This window comes from Astatotilapia calliptera, chromosome 8 (genome assembly GCF_900246225.1).
Source record: "Astatotilapia calliptera chromosome 8, fAstCal1.2, whole genome shotgun sequence".
NCBI classification, from domain to species: domain Eukaryota; kingdom Metazoa; phylum Chordata; class Actinopteri; order Cichliformes; family Cichlidae; genus Astatotilapia; species Astatotilapia calliptera.
The window spans coordinates 1647098-1671477 of NC_039309.1; the positions used below are offsets into that span (position 1 = coordinate 1647098).

Consider the following 24380-nt stretch of genomic DNA (forward strand, 5'->3'; position numbering starts at 1 on the left):
GTAATTGAGCATTGCGTGGCACATCCAACATACTGTTTTACTTTTGTCCATGACGCGCTTACCTTCAGGGTCATACGTCACATGAAAACCAAAATAGTTCCAAAGGCCAGATCTGAATGAGGGTGGGGGAGGTTCAGTTTGCCGACTACTCCACCTAGGCTGCACTGTCGAGCGCAGATCCACTGAGCGCTCAACACAGACAGCATCGTCAGAAGAAAAGTTGATAAAATAAATTAAAAATGTTGTATTGTTCGATACCTGTGCGTACCGAACCGAAAGCTCTGTATCGAACGGTTCAATACCGATACGAGTATCGTTGCACCCCTACTAAACAAGTATTACATCAGACAGAGTGGTACCTCTACAAGTACTAAAGCTACCTGACATAAAGGAAGGGTTATAAATTATATGCCATTAGTACTTCAGCTAGTATTTAACCCAGTACAAACCCCACAGTTACCACTAAGTACCACATCAGCATTAGAGCTGTTAGTACTCTGCCCTAAAACTACATAACGACTGTTTTACACCATACAGCAAATACTTTATTCTATAATAGTACTTTACCTAGAACTATGACCCTATAATACTTTAGCCTACTGACTCATTCTGCAGTAGAAGCCCAACAGCAACCCCTACAGTGTTAGTGTAACTAGTACTACACCCTAGAAACATGGTACTGAATGTTTTTGGTATTCTCATCTTCATGTCATTATTTGTCACTCCATCTGTTCTGTCAGCTCTGATAAATGCAGTAGTTGTAGTTTCAGTCGTAGTAGCAGAATTATAACCGAACATTTGTGCTTTCTGTAGTGCTCTTTGATTAGCAGGACATGGTCATGCCACTTCATCGTGAGAGAACTGTCGCAGTCGCACCAGTATTCCTTCAGGTCAGGTTTCTGTTCCAGGTGGAAGCTCCTCTGGTTGCTTTCAGCTGTTGTCTGCGACAGCTGGTTGTGTCAAATGCTTCTGCTTCCTGTTTGTTAGACAGGACTCGTGCCTGTCCGAGTGCCCTTCTAATTCATTCATTTAATGACGTTCTGAAAATCTCCGAATCAGAATTAAACTCCTTCAGATTCACGCAGATGTTCTCTTCTCTGGCTGTGAATGGTGCTAAGAAATCCAGATAGCCTGCAAGTAGCAATCCCTACAAAGCCCACCTCCCAAAGGAGGCTAGCACAGCCACATAATATCATTACACTACAGCTTGATCTGATCTGCACATTCTCAGTAGGATTTCTGACTCTTTCATTGGACTTTACATAACGGCCATTTTTCTCCTTCTTGGAGTGAAACACCGGGGCGAATGCTGAGCCATCAGTTAGGGTTACGTCCATGATCAGATCCTGCTGTAAGTATCCACCATGACCTCTGACCTTTGTCCTCTGATGACCTCAGATTTTTAACAGTGTGTTAGACTTGTACAAAGTTCATTTTGTATTTTTTACACTTTTTGTATCCTGGAAGTGTTAGCATCAGTTAGCTCACAAGTGTCCACGCAGCCCATGGCAACCATGTTTGTGGCAGGCTGTTGCTATAGTAATAAGATGTTGTTTTTCATCTGCACAGCAGCTGGTCAGTCTAGTATGAAGCCAGGCTCAAAAATGGTATCTGTGTCGTGCAGTGTGTTTCTGTAGCAGTCGAACATCTTTCCGTCCTTACAGGTGCACCGGAGCCAGCATAGAGGGCATGAAGTCCTGGTGCACACAGGTCAACATTGTTGTTGTTGTTTTGTTGGTGAATGAAAAAATTTGTTCCAGATGTGATGAGAGCTGCATGAATAAAGGAGGAAGAGAAAAACTGACCATAGAGATGTGTGTTTCCTGAATGTGATGGAATCTTCATCATTCAGACTGAAGTAAGAGTGCTTCGGCGAGCAAGTTTCTATTTTAAGTAGAAATCCAAACGGCACTCGGCCTTCTTCTGGTTTTGGATCCAGGTCCGTTCCTGACACCTTCCATGGTTCAGCTTGTGGGGGGATGTATCGAGTGTGTCGCAGAGTGCGAGGTTTAAGATCAGATTCATTCTCCTAAAACTGGAGACTCTTTTATGTCCTACTTCTTTTAAACGACAGCTTAAGTTGATTTAGATACTTTAGTCATTTTGACTACACAAGGAAAAGGGAAATAAAAAGAAGATCGGACTGAGAAGAAGCAGGATTTGGTCTCATCCAGGTAACGGTAAAGCCTGGGGTTTTGCACTACAAGCTCTTTCGCCTCTCACTGGGGTAAATAACTATAGCACAGGGGAGGACAAAATTATTAGCCGCACTATGAAATTTGTTGAAGGTGCTTTTTCAGCAGATGATTATTTCAGGAAAAAATAATCAGTGTCAGGCACAAGCCATCGATGGGCTTTACCTTTGTAATACTCAAAGCTGTAAAATCAAAATAGAGTTAACACCCGATTTACACTCAGTTTAAAAACTTCAGCATCATGCCAAGAACTAAAGAAATCAGTTCATCAGACTACAGAGAAAGAACTGTTGATGCTCACAAAGATGCATGTAAAAAGTTATTGCAGTGTTGTCGACCGTGAAGAACTGGAGTGAGTGATCGAGGAATTCAAAAACAGCCACACAGAAGAAGCCTGGCAGGAAGGTAGGAAGCAAAGAGTTCAACGGCACTGGAGAGAAAACTAGTGAGTCTAAAAGTCCCAGAACAACTGTGGAGACACTCCGCCTTGTCAGGAATCCTAAGCTCAAAGACAAGGATAGAGCTTTGCACAATCATTGACTGAGATGAGGCTGGCCCAGCCCATGGTTCCTTCAGTGGGCTGGTTTCAGTCATTATGCAAATGTACTGTTTATACAACCTGCAGTCAGCTGAGACTGAAGACGTCGCCTGGATGATGATGAAACGTTTCTCCCACAAAACGCTACGTCCAGATGAACAGAATCAACTTCTGGGGGTTTCTAAAAAAAAGCATTTCCAGACTCCAACACAGCTCTTAGAAGCTGTTGATGAAATCCTGTACTGTGGCATATTTCAGACTTTTGTTTGTTCAGTAAAACTTCAAAGGAGAGGAAAATATTTTGTTACTGGTAACTTTTCTTACATTATTTCTATATCATTATTTAATTCCAGAGGTTTTTAAGTTCTTATAGAGGTTTTAAGAGGTTTTGTAAGTTCAAGTATTTTTTGCACTTGCTGACTTGTAAAAGCCTGAATGACGTTTTTATTTCACCATTCATTAACTGCACAGAGAAGGCATCGTGTAAATATGTTCAGATTTTCTTTAAGCAAATCTAACATGTATTCTGTTTTTTTGTTGTTGTTGTGTTTTATCCATTTTATTTTCGTGCCGTCTTTCGCTGAGCGTTGGGGGGGGGGGGGGGGGGGGGGGGGGGGGCTTGCGGTGAGGTCACGTCCCCGATCGTTCCTGCATAAACCTGCCTTGCAGAGCTAGACAGGTGAGGGCGGGGTTATTGATCAGTGATAAGAAACAGCTGCTGTGACGTCTGTGGCCACGATGTGACTGAAGCCTGTGCACGTGTCCTGGACGTGAAACTCTGCGTCACTCAGGTCAGTGTCTCTGTTTCTGCGCTGTGCACATCGAAAATAATAATGGATTGGATTCATATAGCGCTTTACAACACCACTATTCATTCACTCTCACATTCACACACTGGTGGAGGCAGCTACAGGTGTAGCCACAGCTGCCCTGGGACAGACTGACAGAAGCCAGGCTGCCATACGTTATTTATAAACGTTATTTAACCTGCTGCTTTAATGTCCTGGCCGTCCTCAGGTTGTTTTCACGTGTCTGACAGGAAGGTGACGTCACCTGTCACAAAAATACATAATTAGGGTTAAAACGAAATGTGCAAATCTCGAGTGGAAGAAGACTGGAATCAGCAATTCCTTGTTACTGCACAGTAAGTGTGTGCTCTGATGGCATCGGCTCTTAAAGTGTCAAACACATCCTCCAACCACACACACACACACACACACACACACACACACACACACACACACACACACACACACACACACTTTGTTTTCAAACTCCATTGCGGTTTATTTCACACTTACTAAAAAATTAAGCAAATACAAGTAAACTGCAATAAATTACAGGTAGTAATAAAATAAACTACTAACTCTTTTACGCTGCGTCCGCACCTACACGGGTGTTTTTGAACACGCAGCTGTTTCGTCCACGTAAACGGCGAATCACCGAGAACGGAGATTTTTTTAAAACTCCTTTTTTGCGTTTACGTGTGGATGAGGAATACAGAGTTGGTCACACAACATCAAAGGTATGTGCCTTTTTCCACGTCACGCTGTGGCCACGTTATTGTTTACATGAGATGAATTGCAGAATGGCAGAAAGAGACGAAATACTGTTAATCTGACTGTCTGCAGGTTTACACGCAGTTACTGTCCCTCCATTTACAAAGGCAGAGGCGTCACGGTGTCATTATTTTACGTGTAGTTGTTTTCTCCTGTGTAATAATGTTCAACATTGCTGTCAATGCATTTTTAAAAAACGCCTCTCTGTGCAGAATTGGTTCAAAAACATAAACAGCTGTGGGATCCTGTTAGTCTGTGATTTGAACCGGGGGACCAAATCGTGGCAGGATCAGCCTGATGTTATTTGTATCCCGCTGTAACTTTACTGTATAAAGAGCTAACGTCTCAAAAATGTCAGGAGTAGTTAGTCATTACAACGAGTGTTTGTGAACTAAAAATCAAGAATATGGGATCCTGTTTGTCTGCGATTTGAAGAGCCCAGCGAAAACCAACCCTGCAGGGAGACTTACCTCGGCACTTGTGCAGGTGAAGCCAAAGGGAAGATTTGCTTCAGCTTATTGTCTAGTCTTTGGCCTGGGGCCCAAACCATCAAATACCACCGAATAAAATGTTACACAATGAGTTGGATGCAAAATGTCCACATAATGTGGCTCTTCCATCCACAATAAGGTTTTACAATTCTGAAAATATAAGCATGTAAATATCAAAAATTATAAAAAACACTCAAACAAAATACACAATTTCCATTACAAGTGACATTACCCTCTTACAACATTTACAAATAAATTAAAAACTGCCTAAATAGGCTTTTAGGTGATTTTTAAAATTATGAATAGAAGCCAATTCTCTAATTGCATAAGGCGACTTATTCCACTGAAAAGATGCTTTAAATATAACAGAGTTTTTCAAAAAGTTACTTTTAACTCGAGGAGTTACTAAATTGTGGTTAGTTGAGAATTGTGTAGCATGATTATGTATTTCATCTGGATGCTGCAGCTGAGCATAAAAAAAAAAAAAAAGTGGTGTGTTTACCAGTATTGCTTTCTTTAAAAATACAAGTAAGCCATAGTATAATTTAACTTGTACAGAAAGCCAAGAAAGTTTATCGTGCATTTTATCAATACTTGTATAATGTGAACACCTTAACACTAATCCGGCCGCCGTATTTTGGACTAACTGTAGTTCAGATCTGTCTTATTAGCTGCTGACCAAATGATTGAGCAGTACTCTAGATGAGATAACACTAGTGCATTAATGACATCTTTCATAATTGAAGAAGTGATATAAAAGGAGCATTTCCTAGCTATAGCTATGCCCTGTCCCATTTTCCTTATAACAGAGTTGATGTGCTGAGACCATGAAAGGTGGTGGTTTATGGTAACACCAAGTAATTTAGTCTGGGTGACCTGTTCTAATACCGATCCAGCTATGGAAAGGTTTAGCTGTGGGCTGTTGACTAAGCGTCCTCTACTTCCTATTAACATGGATTTAGACACGTTTAAAATCACGTTGTTTTTACTTATCCAGTCAAATATGTTCAGCAAATCTAGTTGTAACACGCTGGTCAATTCAGAGTAGCTACTGGCTGAATAAAACATGGTGGAGTCATCAGCATACATTACAAGATGAGATTTATCCAGGACGTACGGCAGATCATTCGTGGAGACTGAATAGAGAAGTGGACCGAGGCAGAAGCCTTGGGGTAGAGCACAGTTCATTTCACAGCCCTCCGAGAAATAACCGTTATAATAAACCTGTTGCCTTCTTTCAGACAGAAAACTTTCCATCCAGCACAAAGCAGCTGGTGAAAATCCATAACATTGTAGTTTATCTATCAAAAGATCATGATTTATCAAATGCAGCACTAAAATCCAAAAATACCACCCCGGCCAAATTCCCATTATCTAGATATTTATACCAGTTATCTGTTATGTGACTGAGAGCTGAGCTGGTGGAATAACCAGGTTTGTAGGCATGTTGAGCGAGTAACTGATTTTCTGTTAGGTAATGTTGGATTTGATCATAGACGATCCTCTCCATAATTTTACTTAGACCAGTAATCGGTCTGCTATTGACACCATTAAAAACGTCATTCTTGTTTTTAGGGATGGGAATTATTTTCGATTCTTTCCACTGCAATGGAAATGAGCTGCATGCCAAAGATCTATTACATATGTGACATAGGGACACAAACTTGGCTGCAACTTTGAGCAGTTTGCTGTCTGTGTTATCAGAGGATGTATCGTCAGGAAGTGATATCAATAAGCGCTCTACCATCTCAACACTCACTGCCTCAAACTTAAATTGGCTTTGCTTATTATTCACGATAACATCCTGTATAAGTGATAAGGTGGGATCGCCTCGGCTCATATTAGATTTTAAATGTGTTATTTTATTGCTGTAGTAATTAAAAACATTATTGGCCTTAGCTTCACTTATAAACGTTCCACCCGTGTAGATGTGAGACACCACCGGAGCAAGATCTCTACCCGTTATATTTAAAACTTCCCACACCTGCTTTCCGTCCTTATCGGCCTCCTTGAGCTTCAGTTGATAATATTCTTTCTTCTTGCACATATTCAATTTAGTTACTTGATTTCTTAACTCGCGATATCTTGCCCACTCTTGTGGACTGACAGACTTATGTGCTTTTGCTTTATCTCTTTCTGACGTTGCAGCCTTAAATTCATTATCTAGCCAAGTTCTTCTTAACAGTACATCTCCATACGGGGGCATGTTTGTCAGCCAGGTAGCAAAAGTTTTCAATAAACATAGATAATGCCATTTCAGGGACACTCTCGAGGCAGGTGTCAGTCCAGTGAATTTCCTTTACGTTGTCTGCATTGAAATTTTTGTATGATCTGTGAAAAATAATCTTTTGTGCAGTTTTCTTGGTCAAACCTACAATATTATGGTCACTATAACCAACTGGAACAAACGATATTAGAGCAATGCTCAGGAACATTTGTATACATATGATCAATACATGATGACCTATGACGGTGTTGACCGTGACCTGGGTGGGAATGTTGACGATCTGAGACGGGCAACAAGCCGACGCTGATGAACTTTTTCCCTAAAGGACAAGAAGGAGCTGACCAACTGATAAAGTCTCCTAATAAGATCTTGTCTTTGTTTTCCTCAGTTACTCTTTCCAGCATTTCACAGATTCGTTCTACATACAACATATTGCTACTCGGCGGTCTGTAGCAGCAACCTGCTGATACAGGCCTGCCATAAAGCGGGTGTAACTGAACCCACACAGTTCCCAGGTCGTCAAACATTAAGTCCATACGTAGTTTGCTTTGCTATCATTAATGTATCGGGCTGTTTCTGTCCTTCCTATACAACTTATAACCGTTTATTTCAAATTCATTATTCTCAAAGGCAGCATCTACATGTGTCTCAGAAATAGCCAGCACACTTATCGTATTTGTTGACAACAGTGACTGAATTTCCTGAATCTTATATTTAAGGCTACAAATATTGACATGAGCCACTGAAAAACCTTTACCAGAGAATCCGGGAATAAGTATAAGGTCGGACATTTGCAGACCGATCGATCTCAACAGCTACAAATGGCAACATTGCTGAAGTCTAAATATTAATTCCGGCGTTCTGTGGCCTCGGTTTAACAATTAATTTGTCATATTTCAGGACGGCAATATCACCTGTCTCTGGCCGCTCTCAGCTGTGGTAACAGTTCTTTCCTCTTCTTCCTGATGGACTCTGAAAAATCCTCGTTGATGTAAAGATTGGTACCTTTCAGTTTTTTGGCAGATGAGAAAATTGTTTATCTTTAAATCTTTGTAGTCTGACCACAATCGGCCCGGCTCGTCCATTTTCCTTGTAGGGACGGACTCTGTGAGCGCGTTCAGTTTGAATGCTGTCACTATCCAGGCCCAGCTTGTTCTTCAGCATGTGTCGGACTTTCTCCTCTGATCCTTCCCACGTTTCTGCTTTTTCATCTATTAATCCATCCACCACAATGTTGTTCCTTCTCGATTGATTTTCTAAATGTTCCTCGCGTATGCTGCTGACCACCGATTCAAACTCTTTTAGTTTGCTTTTATCCCAGCCTTGCCGTAATGGCAAGGCTGGGATGGTCAATTTGGTAAAGTAAATCCGTTGGGCATCTTTCTTTGCCTTTAGACAACAATTATGATGCAAAAGAGCCAAACGGGACAGGCAAAAAAAAAAAGTTTGCTTTTAATGCGCCTCTCTTCAGTTTGCAGCTCGGTCACAACCCCATCCATGAATTGCAGGCTGGATTTAACATCCTGTGCATCCCTTAGAATGCTGTCCAACGTTTGTTAGTTCCATCCATGATTAATTGGACAAATGTCTTAAAGTTATCTTGCATATCGACCAGATCGTTTTGCCCCCCCACCCGTGAAGATCGCTTCGTGTACAATGGAGTTCACAAAAACGACTTCTGCCGACGAGCTGCGGGCCAGCCCAAGCCTAGCAGCAGTTATGACAGTTACCAGCTGTCAGCTGCTTAGAAAAGGATCCTGGTGTTATTTGTGTCTCAGAAACAGTTCATAACTTCAACTCATCCATGTCACCTAAAAGGTAAACCTGTTTCTCCATCACAGCTCTGATGGTTCAGTAAGGACATCTCCTGGTTTCATCTTCATGTTTCCCTCTCACCACATATCCAAACCGACATCATGACCAGCAGCTTTACAGCTGTGGCTCCAGCAAACATCAGCTGATACTAGAAATTAATATTAAATAAATTCTAACAACAGCTGATCAAGCTTAAACGTGCTGCTGTTGTTTAGCGTGACATCAGCTGATTTCCTCTTTCTGGCAAAGTGGGCGATAAACAAACAAGAGAGAAAAGCCGATCAGCTGATCATTGATCAGGTTCATGATTGAAGTAGAAAGAGGAGAGAGAGGGGGAGAGAATGAGAGAAGAAGAGGCAGCTGTGCAGCAAAGACACAGAATAAATCCAGCTTTGTGCCTTTTTTCCATTGTAGCTGAAGTCCGGGACAAACTGCGTCTCTTCTCAGCTCAACACGAAACGTGTAATATTTCCTCTGAATGAGGGACCATCCCATTTTTTAAGGAGCCGTTGGAAACTCTACTAACCTCATGAATAAAATAAAGTTCACTATCAGTAACATCATAGCACCCACCCAGCTGTATAGAAACTCCGTCATGCTAGCTAGCACCTCTTACCTGAAGTTCAGTTCACCTGATACTCGGACCGGGGGCCGCCTCGGGTCCCTCCTCCTCCTGCCTCCCCTTCCCTCATCCACCTGTTGCCTCTGTGGAAGCTTCGCCATAGCCACCACCAGAGATGGACAGTAACGTGTTACTTGTAATGCGTTACTGTAATCTGATTACTTTTTTCAACGAGTAAAGTAAGGGATTACTATTGCAAAAACGGTAATTGGATTACTGTTACTTTCCCGTAGGAACGCTGCGTTACTGCGTTACTAAAATCGTGATTTTTTGCGAGAATGTCTCATGACAGTGACGTAAGCGAGTGCGACGTTCGTGACAACAGCTGTGTGCAGATCAACAATGGATCACATATCGAGTGCAGAGAGAGTGTGAGCGTGCAGCGTTTAAAGCGTGGAAGCACTGACCTTACTTTGAGTTTGATTCCATAAAAAGTGACAAAAACATTAGTGTCCGCTGTGCGTGGGAAGAAAACTTCTTTTTACAGCGAAAAAACCCCTAAACTTCCAACAAGCACCGAGTAGCTACGACGTAATGGGAAACTCACAGAGAAACTCGCGGATTCTTCCACTGACCGCAGCACACCTGCACCAGGGTAAACCTTCGCCTACCCCACTCCTGCTTTACAGGTGAAAATAGAGCAACAGGACCGCTGAGTCTTTGACTTTATTTATTTTCTGCTGTGTTTTACTTGCATCTATTTGAAAGACTGAGTGTAAACACAAAAAATATTTTATTTTATGAGCTGGAACGTGCAGAAAATAGGTTTAAATGTTAAACTAATTTATTCCAGTCAGAGAAAGTTGCATATAATTAAATCTTTGCTTGATGCATAAAGTTAAAAGATTAAAACTAATAAAACGAGTTTTAAAAAGAGACTTTTCCATTTGATTACATTTTGTATGATGGATTATGCAGAAAAAGTAGAATTGGGCTGAAAGATCTATCACTTTATCACCTCTTCAGGTTGTAAATCGTGTTTTTAAAAAGTAACTAAGTAATTAATTACTTTTGAAAATAAGTAATCAGTAAAGTAAGGGGATTACTTTTTAGGGGAGGTAATCAGTAATTAGTTACTGATTACTTTTTCAAGTAACTTGACCAGCACTGGCCACCACCAAACAACTGAGTTATTTTTACACATCTGCCAGCATCTGGCCAATCCACCACCTCTCATTGTTCATGCCGTTACAAAGAAAATAAGTCATCAGCCCACCGGGCAAATGCCCGGTATGCCCGATGGCCAGTCCAGCTATGTTAACCTATGTTTTGCCGAAAAATAGTTTTCTGCGGTGCAGTCTTTCGTGCTTGGCTCCTCCTACCTTTGCTAACATGATGCTCATAGTGCAGAAGCCAATGCTGCATTCACTTACACTCGGATATCTGAGCTTCACTATGAAAACATAATCATACATTTGATATTTCATAGATTTTAATCGTTTTAGCTTCAGGGTGGCACCTGGGGTAGCCAGTGTGGTTGGGGAGGTGGCCTGTGGCCCCCCCCAGGCCACCCTGCTGGACACGTCACTGCTTCTTAGATGGGATGGCTCATGCTACCTGGTTACAAAAATAGAGTAAAATCGATAAATGGGTAAAGAATATCTTTTTCTTTTTTAAATTAATCGCATTTCATGAAATTCTTTTAGCTGACAGAAATAATACAACGCATCAGATTTCTGGTAAGATGCTTCAGTCAGATTCACTGACTGTGTTCAGCACTGATGATGTGTTGTTGTTGTTGTTGTTATACACCAGCAGTTGATGGCAAAAGTCAACAACACACCTGTAAAATCAACACAACAACGTGCTGCTTCAGCGACACCAACCCATGTTTTGTTTTGGAGTGGTATACTGAAGCAGAGGTAATCAGTGACACTGAGCGAGCTCAGGCCCACTGCTTCATCATAAAGAAGTATGGAGTTCAAAGCGTCAGTGTGGGAGGTGATCTGAGGTTTGATTCCATCCATCGTGTCCATCATCAGTGTTTGCTGCTTTTCATGTTGTTTTCTTGTGCTCGGGTTTCTGGGAAAGGTGTCAGTGGGACTTGCTGTAAAATAAGCAAGGGTTCAAGACTTTGCTGTGACCTCCCCTTCTCTGGGAGCTCTGGGCTCTCTTACTGCTGCGTTACAGCTACCGCCCTCTCTGACAGGTGGAGGCACATCCGGTCGTTGATGGCGGAGTCTCGGGTCATTGTGGAGGAGCTGCTGGCTCTGTGTCTCCAGAGGATCACTATGGAGGAAAACAGCATGCGCACTGAGCAGGGTGAGAACAACACTCGACACCAATCAGCTGTCAGTAGATCACATGACATAACCCCTAAACTCACCTCATTCGTGGATAAATCTGCATGTGGGCACTCTCTGCTGACCTCTGACCTGTTTTTATATAAAATGCCAAACTAAAATTCGACAGGTAAGACGGGTTTGGTAGTTACACACTTTTAATCGGTCTGCTCTCCCAGAGACAATCGAGCTGGTGAAAAACTTCGAGGAGGTCAGAAAGAAGTGGCTGCACGCCGAGCTGGAGCTGAAGAAGTACAAAGAGCTGCTGGTGAAGTCGGACGTGGCCAAAGCCGCTCTGGAAGTGAAGCTGAAACACGCCCGCAATCAGCTGGACGTTGAGATGAAGAAACGCTACAAGGTGGAGGCCGACTACCAATACCTGGTGAGGCAAGACCTCAAGGTTAGAGGTGGAAATCACGGCTGGCAGGTTTACATGTTTCTGATTCGTGTTTCATGTAACACGGGGACGTTTCTGCAGCTGTTGGATCAGTTGTTGTTTTGGAGCTAGTTCACTGTCTGAGCAGTTAAACCATGTTAATGCGCTCTGAGAACACGAAGAGCTTCTTTGGCACTGACAGAAAAACACACAGCGCAGTCAGCCGACACACAATCTTGTCTTCTGCCGCATAATGCTGCATTTTACTAAAACTCAGCAGCAATGACCTTAACCCCGGTTGCTTTTTCTCAGTAGTTTACACACAGAGCCACTTCTCTCTGCTAAATCCAGAAGATACACGTGAAATGCCATGAAAGTTTGAATCCCGTGTAAGTGCATTAGATTATGCCTGAATCTTAATTAAATGGGGATATTAAAAATAAAAAGCCCATGTGTCACAGTAACCTGAGTTTGAATCCTCAGAGCTCTTTGCAGTGATTTCTTTCAGCACAGGTGTTTCTTGAATCAGAGCAGGGGTGATTCTAGGATCAGAGCTTTGGGGGTGCTGAGCATCAGGAGAGCTGCCCACCCAGGCAAGATAAACTTTACTCGTCACGATGAGACGTCTTCCCCGTCTCTGTCAGTCCCTGCATCCCTAAATGCCTCCAGTTGTCCCAAATTCCCTCTGACTGTCTCCTTGGTGCATTTAAACCCCTGTTCCTCCCTGTCCTCGTCGTCTGCTGCCTTCGTCTCTGTTATCAGTCATCATAATGTTACCATCTCTGTGCAAGTCTGCAAATTTCTTTATTCTTAAATTCATCAAGCCTCTTGGTGCCTGGGTCCTCGTCACAAAACATGACATCACTGTCTTGTACATTTAAACACAATTTAATCCCACATTTGTGAAAGAAAAGAGAACTTTTTCTGAAAAGTCTGTAACAAAACCATAGAATCTGATCAAGCTTATTGGAATAAAAACAAAAAATACATATCCTAACCTTAATTACTGGGGAGAATAATGAACGATGCTCACAGTGAGTAAAAAGTAAACTGAGTGCATTTTTTGGACAGAGATTCACTTTTAATGTGTGTTTAATATAAAACAGATGGGGGAAAAAAAACTCCCAAAACAGAATAAATTATTACAAAATATTATATAGAGATATCTATATCATCTAATAAAAGATATAAATACTAAAACACTGATCCAACATTATCCTTTATTGATGGATCATTTGATTTTACACATTTACCTGAATGTGGCTCCTTTTTTGGAAAAAACTTCCTCATATCCATTATGAACCTGGCTGTCTCTCTGTACACACACACACACACACACACACACACACACACACACACACACACACACACACACACACACACACACACACAACAGGAGTGATAAGGTTAATGGGCATCCAGTTAGTTAGTTGGTATCCATTTCAAACAGGACAGTGGTAACAACAGCAGCTACGGACAATTTTATGTTTTAGATTTTAAACAGGCTGTATACATTTCAATGTTAGCAACAGGACGGTGAAATGTCGCTGATTTTACTACAGAGCAGGACGGATTGTAGGGCAGCAAACATCGTCGGAAAACACGTTTCAGCACTGCAGATTACCTGGTGTAATGTTTTTCAGCCAAAAAGAAACATGGCTCTGATTCAGCACCCCCAAAAATGGACTCAAATGGCCCCTGAATCAAAGCATATTTATCCTCCGTCAGCCTCTCGTTGATCTACACTGCCTCGCTGTTTTCAGACTGAAACACAGTAAAATGAGTGCACCATGGTTTCTCTCCCTCATCAGGTCTGTTTATAATGAGCTGTTCAGCCTGTGGGGGGAGCTCACAGACTTCTGTCCTGTGCTTCCAGCAGAGGCAGATGCAGCTAATGTGCGACATCCTCGTCCACGACACGAAATCCAGCGCCTGTCTGAACGATGAGCAGAAGTCTCTCTTGGCCACGTTTGAGCACAAAGGGGGGAACATGACACTGCAGAGGAGCACCAGACGGTGAGGTGGCGGCCAATCATGGTCCTTGCTGACGAGTCCGACACTGGTGAAAGTGTTTTCCAGGTTTACAAGTTAAATCGTTGTTAAAATGAATCTAATGATAAAACATCAAGACTGTATAAAGAAGATGGAAGCAGCTACTGTGACATCACCCCCCCGATTCATGAAGCCCACTTAAAAGAAAAAACATAAACAACAAACAACAAACCCCCTTTTTGAAACTAGATTAAACATGCTGTGGGTACACCTGAGGGCACCTGTACGCTCACACGGCAATCACAGGTAGCCCCGCCCATAATCTGCCTCCTGCTCCTCTCTGACTTTAACAGGACCATGATATCAACAATCTCAATTAGAGATGGACCGAGCCGATATTATGTATCGTGTCGGTCTGATACTGACCTAAATCACTGGATCGGATAGCGGAGAGAAATAAAAAATGTAATCGATCCATTAAATATCAAAACGTCCCACACGGGTAACTCTGCTCATAACCGTAGCTCGTCGCAGCAGTGTGGTCACGTGATAGAGCAGCTGTGTGTGTTTGTAGCCTCAAACCAGCATTTCATCTCCGAGGAAGTGATCCCAGAGAGAAGTAAAGCAAGTGTGCAAGTTCATCTCTGAGTGTTTGTAAAGCATTCCAGCGTTAAGCTTAAACACCGATATATGGAGCGACTGCCTCTCTCTCTCTCTCTCTCTCTCTCTCTCTCTCTCTCTCTCTCTCTCTCTCGCTCTCTCTCTCTCTCTCTCTCTCTCTCTCTCGCTCTCTCACTCTCTCTCTCTCTCTCTCTCTCTCTCTCTCTCTCTCTCTCTCTCTCTCACTCTCTCTCTCGCTCTCTCGCTCTCTCTCTCTCTCACTCTCTCTCTCTCTCTCTCGCTCTCTCTCTCTCTCTCTCTCTCTCTCTCTCTCTCTCTCTCTCTCTCTCTCTCTCTCTCGCTCTCTCTCTCTCTCTCTCGCTCTCTCACTCTCTCTCTCGCTCTCTCACTCTCTCTCACTCTCTCTCTCTCTCTCTCTCTCTCTCTCTCTCTCTCTCACTCTCTCACTCGCTCTCTCTCTCTCTCTCTCTCTCTCTCTCTCTCTCTCTCTCTCTCTCTCTCTCTCTCGCTCTCTCTCTCTCTCTCTCGCTCTCTCTCTCTCTCTCGCTCTCTCGCTCTCTCTCTCGCTCTCTCGCTCTCTCTCTCGCTCTCTCTCTCTCTCTCTCTCTCTCTCTCTCTCTCTCTCTCTCTCTCTCTCTCTCTCCCCCCCCTGCTGCTACTTTGAAACTGATCGTCTCTCTTGTTTGTTTTTGCAGCAGAAAGAGGAAACCAGCGGCTGAACAACAGCAGCACGTTTAAGCTTGATCAGCTGTTGTTAGAATGTATTTAATATTACTTTCTACTCCAGGATCTTTTTCTACAGCTGACGCTGGTAACTGTGCAGGGGCGGATCTAGCAAAGTTTAGCCAGGGGGGCCGATAGGGCATTAACTGGGAAAAGGGGGCACAAAGACATACTTTTCTTTCTTATTCTCATTTAAAATGTCGAGCTTTTAATAAATAATTATCTGAATCTTACAACCAAAGTTTTAATCTGATGTAAAATGTATAGAAGTCCATCACTGTATATAGTAACTGTTAAGTCTAATATACCCTAGTAAGCTGTAGTACTTTTTCCTTTGGGAACCATCTGTGCAGTCTGCAGTTCTGTAGAAGAAAGATGTTGAATCTATTTAATTATTCTTGAAAAATAATTTATTTCTGTGCATTTTTTTTCACACTGCATCAAATGAAAGTTGATTACATCGATTAAGCATCATGAGGTGGAGGGTGGGGGGGTTCACTATGTTTTTTTTGTTTTGTTTTGTTTTTTTGTTTGTTTTTTTTGCTGGGAGTTTGCAGCCCTGTTAGTTAGGTTGTTTAATATTTCTGCTAAGTACTCTTTAAAATACCAGAGTAGGGAGGCTGGAGCAGGTTTAAGTTTATTAGATTGATCAGTTTTGCTGAACTATGAAATATTTTGAGTGCAGTGTGTTTTTCACACACAGGTATAACAGGATAGCTTCAGTGTTTGTACTGTGTTTTTAAACTTGAGTATGAACTTATACAAAATGCAGCAAGATATTTAAAAAACAGTTTTATTGATTAAAAAACACTATATCAGATATCAGACATAAAAAAGTGGTATCGTGCCATCTCTAATCTCAATCAGACCTTAAAGCAGGAAAGAGTTTACTGAGCTCAGGGACCAGTAATAAGGTCAGAGCTGCCACCTGCTGGGCATTAGAGAGAATGCAGGTTAAAGAAGCAGAGTCCTCTGTAAAGTCTGTTTGAAACGGAGTGAAGACTTTTCACTAAAGATGATAAAACTCTTTGTCAGGTTGCCTGTGATCGATGAGTCGTCCTTCCTGTCTCACTCTGACATCAGCTACGATCGCACCGACGACGATGTGGTACGAACATTAACCCGACACGTGCACCATGCCTGCAGTGTAAGAACACTTTAACGTTCTTTGTCATGGTGTTTCAGGATTTGGACACAACTGTGATCCAACCGCTGAGGTCTCGAGCGAGAGAGAGGAGGGTAACACGTTGTCCTATATTTACTTATTTGTTCATCCATCAGATTTTGCGTGGAAACATTTCGCCGGTGGTGCAGGGTGCAGCCTCTGCTCCCCTGGCTTTCTGATGATATGCTGTTCTCCACAGCGTTCCTCGATGGGTCTGCCTGTTGGTGCTACGGTCAGGAAACGAAGCAGAGGCAGGAACTTGTCAGCAGAGCTTCTGGAGAGGAAAACTGTGGAGAAGGTGAACCGACTGAGATGTTATGTTCTCACTTGACCTCGCCTTGTTAGTACTCGGCTGGGCCTTGTCTTAATTCTTTATGGGGCAGATTAACAAAGAGCTGGGAGGAACATGGCAGTGATATCATTAGAAATTACAATTGGCTAGCTGCCGGGACAGGTGGGTCTTCTGTCTCTGTAAACTCGGAGATGGTTGGTGGAAAAATCCCAGCAGATCAGCAGTTTCTGAAATGCAGACCAACAACAATTTAAGTTCAGACTCACTTAACTCACTTTCTGTTCTGAATGATTCACTGCTGTGTGATTGTTAATGCAAGTATCTGATTAACCAATCAGCTGAACAGTTGTACCTAATGAAGTGGCTGGTGATTTGCCATGTTTATTATAAATCTACCACAACAAAGTCATTAATGAACCAAAGAATTAACTGCTTAAAGTTCTGTTTGTTCCTGCTGTACCTGAACGTTTCTGATGCCTCCACTGACTCAAACTATGAAAGTCGTCCTGATAGCCTCTGCAGAGGAACCGCCATAAAACAACATGTTTCTAAAGGCTCTCCTGTGGCTCTGATTCTTTGAACTTACTCAGGAGGTGGAGACCGTTGTGAAGGCCTCCATCATTTCTAATGACACTGGAGGCCAGGTCCACATGGTGCTGGGAATCACTCAGGAAACCTCCGAAAACTCTCCCCAGACTATCACCCAGGAGTGTAGCGTCTCAGCAGGAGGTCAGCTCTACATTCAAGATATAAGATGTTTATTGTCACGTTCGCAGAGCGAATTCTTACTTTGCAGATTCGATTCACACAACTAAAAGAAGGTAATAATAAGTAAAACAGTGCTTTGTAGATCTTGTAGCTTATATGTGGGTGTAAACAGAATTGAAAGTGCAAGTAGTTTCAGCATTCAGTCATAATATATACAGAGCATGCAATATTAAGGTGTCTGTGCAGTCTTAAACACAACCCAGTTTGTAGCACCAAAGCAGTCCTGAAGCACCGAATCATACTCTTCACTCCAAACTTTAGTAATTTTACTTACTGGGGGGCTCGTTTGAGGGGCTGCCTGTATGCTGGATGGATAGATATTTAATTCATTTCAGCTTCATGTCCAAATGTGTCCAGACCAGTGACGGATTAATGACAAGACCTCTGCTTTTAAAGAATGAGGATCTACCAGGTTCACTACAGTTGGACTGCTTTGGACATCATGCTTTAGACGACCGATCAGAGAATCAGTCAGAGGAGTTCTGAGTTTCTCTTTTAGCCTCTTTTTTTTTTTGTTTGTTTGTTTCTTTTAATCTGTTGCTGTCAGAACAGGTGAGAAAACCCGTGTTTTGCACTCTGTCCTTCAGGCCAGACCTCGGTGTGGTTTCCCTGCAATGACTCGGTCCCCGGTCCTGAGGGTGAAGCTCTGGTCGAGGAGAAAGTCGGGAACATTGGCAGAGACCAGAAAGCCTCCAAACACACCTTTGTGTCAAAGACGGTACGACGAGCGTTGGGCCATTTACTTTTTTGTGGAAGTAACTGAGTTAGTAACTTGGTTATGGTAATATAAAAGTAACATTTGCGTTACTTTGAAAAAATGTTTACTATACTTGACTATATACATTTTAGTATGTTCAGTAGTTTATTATAAAACTGAATACATTGAAATAAATGAACTTACCAGAAGGAAGTAACAGGAAGCACAATCTAAACTGTTCAAAAGTCACTGTGACGATATTATAGACACAGACTGGATATCATGTAACTGTTGTGGAATTATTTCCACATGTTGTAATAATAGAACGATAAAAAACAACCTTTTTTATATTTATTCCACGTCAGCAGGCTGCACCTGGCTATGTAATAAGTGTACAATAAAACTTTTATGCTTTTTGAGCAAATTAAAGAAGCCAAACTGTCACAACGTCAGATCGTCGTGGCTGAACAAGTGTTCCACACTAAAGTGATTTCAGTGTAATACTGAAACAAATAGGTTCACTGTATAACAAAACTAAGGAATCAAAATGTAACATCCATGGCTGTCTTTGACAATCCATCTCAAGTCACATGAGTGCTGTTCTCACGGTAGAGTCGTATTAGTTTCCTGTTTTAATGTCCTCTGCTTATATTCAAATATAAAGCATTCTTATTGGCCACATCCATCCAACCATCCACTGTAGATAAAGCAGCATGTTCTTGATGACATACCTGCCGCTCAGGCTGTTTTAATTCCGTCCGTGTCACAGATGTTTGTGGAGGAGAGAAATCAAGCTTGGATGGTGTCACCTTGTTATTCTCCGAGCTTGTGTTAGCCTCATCGGGGTTTGGGCTGCGCCTGCTAGCATCACCATCGCCCTCATTCTTGGCAACTAGTTTTGTTGAAGCATGTGATGTATCATGAGATTCAAATTGCTTACACATTCTTACAGTTTCTTGCCTTTTTATTTAGACAGAAAAGTGATGTCTGTACTTCCACTTAAATGCTTCCTTTGAATTGTTGTTTATGTGCTCACTGTCCATATCTGTTTGTACGTGAATGGTAAATGGCCTGTATTTGTATAGCGCTTTTACTAGTCCCCCAAAGCGCTTTACACACCCAGTCATCCACCCATTCACACACTGGTGGAGGCAGCTACAGGTGTAGCCACAGCTGCCCTGGGGCAGACTGACAGAAGCGAGGCTGCCATATCGCGCCATCGGCCCCTCTGGCCAACACCAGCAGGCGGTAGGTGAAGTGTCTTGCCCAAGGACACAACGACCGAGACTGTCCAAGCCGGGGCTCCAACCGGCAACCTTCCGATTACAAGGCAAACTCCAACTCTTGAGCCACGATCGCCCCACACCTAAGTTTAAGTTGGCTGGTTTACCGTGGCTACTGTACTCTTTCTCAGCCAATCAGCAGCACTCGTGCCCACGCTGCATTTTCATGTTGGTAACAGCATTGCAACAATAGGGTAATGCCGATATTCCCATCATGGGGTGCAACCTCCTTGATGTTTACATTCAAGCTGCTCCGACATCACCTCTGATGGAGTAACGTGTCATTTCCCTCCAGGTGATCCGGCCGGAGACCTGCACGCCGTGTGGGAAGAGGATCCGCTTTGGTAAGATGGTGGTGAAGTGCAGGAACTGTCGCGTGGTTGCTCATCCGGAGTGCCGACAGAAGTTCGCTGATGGCTGCACAGCCTTCAATGCCACGGCAGGAAGTACAACTCAAACGGCAGCTAAGGTGTGAGCTGGAGGGAGGGGCTTCACTGTGACATCATAATATGCATCACAATAAACCTGCGGCAGTCATTTCAGTTGGTTGTGTTCATGGACGACAGGGCGACTTTAGTGAGCTGGTTTAGTTTCCGTCTGTTTTGCTCGTCACTCGATTACTGTTGTATGTTTGGACATTTCTAGAAAAAAAGGTTCCTGGTGCAGGACTGTTTAAACCGTCATAAATTGATAATTAAATGCACAACTCTGAAAGGCCAGTAGATCCCATCTTGAAATTGAACAGCTATTTTATTTTCAGGGATGGCTCTTTAACTGCTCAGGTGAAATACAATTCAGTTTTATTTACACGGCGCAAAATCACAACAGTTGCCTCAAGACTCCTTATATCGTACAATGATACAGAAAACAATCGGACGACGCCTTGTGAGCAAACGCTTGGGGACAGTGGGAAGGAAAAACTTCCATCAGAACCGGGCTCAGGGAGGGGAGGCGATCTACTGCGACAGGTTGGGGGTGAGGAACAGAGGTGAAACAGCTGGACAACAGCTGTGTAATTGAAAGCCTGCGCTTGTACAGCCCCAAGACTTTTAGATCAGTTTGAAATCAGGAAAAACCCGTTGGGCTGGATTGTAGATATTTTAACAAATGGGTCACAAAGACTTAGAATGAATGGGGGTTCAGTCTGACCCAGTGTTCTCCTCCACAGGTTCTCCCCAAGGGTGCGTCTTATCGCCCTTATTATTCACTCTCTATACAAAAACGAGTCATCATTAAACATGCAGGTGACTCTGTTATTGTCCGCTTACTGAAAGAGGGTGAAACTGGCTACGGTCCAGTCATTGATGGCTTTGTTCAGTGGTGGGAGGAGTCTTATCTCCAATGAACATATTTAAAACTAAAGATGAAGTTATTGATTTTAAGAAACAAAAGAATGGGCACGGAGTCACTTTAATTAAAGGTCAGCAAGTCAAGTTCAATCATATAAAAATCTTGGGACCATAATCAATGAAAAACTGAACAAAATTGCGAATCAGTTTGTAAAAAGGGTCACCAGCTCCTTTATTGCCTCAGGAAACGTGCTCATTTGACACTGACTGAAAAATGTTAACTTTGATATTTTCATGAATGATAAAACATTCTCAGTCAGTTTTATCCTTTTGTTTGATGGCACGGTTCAGTCAGACCTCTGTCACAGAGAAAAACTCGCTGAATCAGTGAGACGGTCCAGTCGTCTGATAGGTGAGCCACAGTCTCCCTGTACTCTAAGCAGGTACAGAGGATCAAGCCTTAAAAATGGTTCCCATCCTCTACGGGGTGAATTTCAGCTTCTTTCCTCAGGACGGAGGTTTTCATTTCCAAGATGCAGGACAAAGCGTTATAAAAACAGCTTTGTCCGTGTTGCTGTCACTGAATTAAATAAGAACTGCTTTTCGATTTGAAATGTTTAAAGTACTATAGTCAGGTTTTTATTAGGTATGTGTGTTTTTGAAGGGATGCCAAATGCTATCTTTTTTTTCCGTAAAGCAAATTTAGCTATGGGTATAAATAAAGTAACCTTGTTCAGGACTCGTTGGAGGACTTTGCTCCTCAGACTCATCCCAGAGTGCCTCAGCTGATTGTGGACTGCGTGGCCGAAATCGAGAGGAGGGGCCTGCAGGAGGTGAGCCGTTACGGTTTTGATCATTTGGGTTTATGGATGTATCAATAATAAAGACAGCTGTTTGTTCTGATACTCTGGGAATACATGAGGGTTGGATCCTCCTGTAGTAGAGGGCTGTGCATGCAAGGATGTGGATAAAGAAAACTTCCTGGAGTCCTGTCCCCAGCATGCACTTCCTGTATGTCTAACCTGTGTCTGCAGAGAGGCCTGTACAGAGTTCCTGGAGGTGAGCGTCTGGTAAAGGAGCTCAGAGACTGCTTCCTTCAGGGGAAATCTGCTCTGATGCTCAGTAAAGTCCAAGATGTCCATGTGGTCTGCGGACTGCTGAAAGACTTCCTGAGGAAGCTGAATGAACCTATGATCACCTTCAGACTGCACAGGACCTTCATGGAGGCTTCAGGTATGTTCAGACCTTTAAATTCCAGAGCTGAGACAGCGCCTAATGTCACGTCTTTTCAGAGCTGACTGATGAAGACAACTGCTCAGCTACCATGTATCAGGCCATAGCAGAGCTGCCAAAGGCCAACAGGGACACCCTTGCCTTCCTCATGATTCATTTACACAAGTAAGTCCTTCCACGAAGTCTCCACACAGAATTCGAGTACACCTGAAGAGCTGCAGATGAGCACTTTGGGATTTTAAGGCTTTTTCTTTCTGAGCTTTGGTGCTTTCTGGGTCCTTTTTCAGAAGGTGGTCACCTCAAGGCAGCTGTTGTGACCTAATGTAATATAAATAAATCACCAAAGTAAAGTGTGTGTGTGTGTGTGTGTGTGTGTGTGTGTGTGTGTGTGTGTGTGTGTGTGTGTGTGTGTGTTTCTCTTTTTTTATTTTTTTTATTTAAACTGCTCTTAATGTTTGAGGGTGATGAGGAGTCCTCAGTGCCAGATGGACCAGAATAACTTGTCCCGGGTGTTCGGCCCAACCATTGTGGGTCACGGGATGCCTGAGCCATCACCCAGCACCATCTTGAGAGACACCAACACTCAGCTGAAGGTCAGCCTCTCTAATTATCCAGACCGGAAGGCGGGGGGGGATAATCGAGTTGAATTTTGGATAATGGTTGGTTTCAGTCACGATAAAGTACAGACTGAACCGGTCACTGCTAGCATTTGATATCTGACCTCGTAGCTGCTATATAGTCAGAAAAAGTTTCAGTAACCCTAACCCTGTTGCCCCCCCCCCCCGGCTCTTCAGGCCTGACACAGTCTCAGTCGGCGGCTCTGCTCTGGACTTTACAGTCTGCACAGTTAGTGACCTGCCCACTCCTGAACACCTTCACTACGTGCTCTGACCCAGCTCTGCATCCACCTGTGATCCGTTCGGTCCAGCAGTGATGTCGTCCATTCTGCCTTGATTTAAGCTTTCGTATCACAGTTTGTGCATGTGTTCAGGCCCCACTATGATGGGCGCGTAGCCAGATTACGATCCTGTAAAACAGGAGAGAAAGTGAACACAGGCGACACGCTGCCTGGTCAGTCTTGCCAGAATGGAAAACTCAGTTCCCAAAGCACGCTGCTGCCCCCTACTGTCCACAGTGTTATACACTCTCCTGGCAACAGGGAACTTACATGACATTGTGGATTTAAATTACACCAATAAACCAGCAAAATAAAACATGCATAATAATCTCCATATATCACGACACTTAACTCACAATTGTGACCACATTTCTGTGTGGATCACACATGCAATGTGAAAAGTGTTTCTAGGTAACACTGCTTTCAAATGTCTTTATAGTATTAATTTCTCTATCCTCTGCATCTTCAGAGTTCATTTTGAGTGCTCTCGTTGCTCTCACTGCAGGTTGTCTGCCGCCTGTTGTCCCTCCCTGAAGATTACTGGAGGCGTATCCTCATTGGCCAAATCCCCCCCTCTTCCTCCACCAGTAAGATGGGCCAGAGTGAAGGGCAAGGTGAGTGTGCACCTTTTTAAATTTTTCGGGAAACCCGAGGCCTGTTTAACCATCGCTGTGAATCGTCCGACTGCCTCAGCCTCCTTTGTTTTCTTTCACAGTGTAACTGGACCTCTTAATACAAAGAAGGAAGCACTGAACCTTGTTTTTGTTTTTTAATATATATAAATATTTTCCTCTCAGGTCGTTTCTTCCAGCCACTGACATCTCCAGAGTTAAACAGTTACCAAGCTACAGCAGGAAGATCTGTGAGAGGGCGAGTCAGGAACTGGGCCAATGCGTAAGACCACGCCGCGTTAACGCAACATCCACAAACTCTTGAGCAAATACTGAGGAAGATCATGGGGCTGATGCGTATTAGTAAAATTAACTTTAGTTCTAAGACTGGGAGAATTTCTGGGTTTTAGTTTTCCCAGTATAAGTGCAGCCCTTTAATGCAAGTTAAAGATATTAGCGTTGTTGTTTCAGTTCTCTCATGTCATGGTTTGTTTGTTTTGTCCTCAGAGGTCGACCAGAGCCAGCGAGGAAATTCTTCACGTCGCCCAGCTGACAGATGTTGAACCTCTAACCTGTTTGAGCACACACTAATGCTGGACCTTGGCCTGATGATCATTTTTATAGATTTCATGCTAACCACATGAAGTTTGTTATCGAGGCACTTTAAAAAATTACAAGTTGGAATAAAACGTGATGTCCTATT

At 42.9% G+C, this 24380-nt stretch overlaps 1 protein-coding gene across 3 annotated transcripts; it reads left to right on the top strand.

The window, feature by feature from the left end:
• Positions 1–3400: 3400 nt before the first annotated feature.
• LOC113027956 (rac GTPase-activating protein 1) lies at positions 3401–24380 on the top strand. 3 transcript variants are annotated; one of them, XM_026177819.1, is made up of 17 exons: positions 3401–3524; positions 11597–11709; positions 11909–12111; positions 13982–14121; positions 16477–16549; positions 16627–16680; positions 16806–16904; positions 17489–17627; positions 18254–18384; positions 19942–20115; positions 21673–21768; positions 21970–22168; positions 22228–22333; positions 22629–22761; positions 23572–23680; positions 23864–23960; positions 24185–24380. In XM_026177819.1, the coding sequence occupies exons 2-17, from the start codon at positions 11619–11621 to the stop codon at positions 24228–24230; spliced, it is 1890 nt and encodes a 629-aa protein (XP_026033604.1). In that variant the 5' UTR covers positions 3401–3524; positions 11597–11618; the 3' UTR covers positions 24231–24380. The 3 variants fall into 3 exon arrangements, with proteins under 3 accessions (XP_026033604.1, XP_026033603.1, XP_026033602.1); XM_026177818.1 differs by lacking the exon at positions 3401–3524 and adding an exon at positions 3740–3877 and having other exon boundaries at positions 13985–14121; XM_026177817.1 differs by lacking the exon at positions 3401–3524 and adding an exon at positions 3741–3877.

Excerpts from the sequence above, each read along its gene's own strand:
- LOC113027956 (XM_026177817.1), top strand. The coding sequence starts at position 3,822 with ATGTGCAAATCTCGAGTGGAAGAAGACTGGAATCAGCAATTCCTTGTT. Across the intron at positions 3,878-11,596 it reads CAATTCCTTGTTACTGCACA|GTGGAGGCACATCCGGTCGT; the intron begins GTAAGTGTGTGC and ends CCTCTCTGACAG. Across the intron at positions 22,334-22,628 it reads CTCATGATTCATTTACACAA|GGTGATGAGGAGTCCTCAGT; the intron begins GTAAGTCCTTCC and ends TTAATGTTTGAG.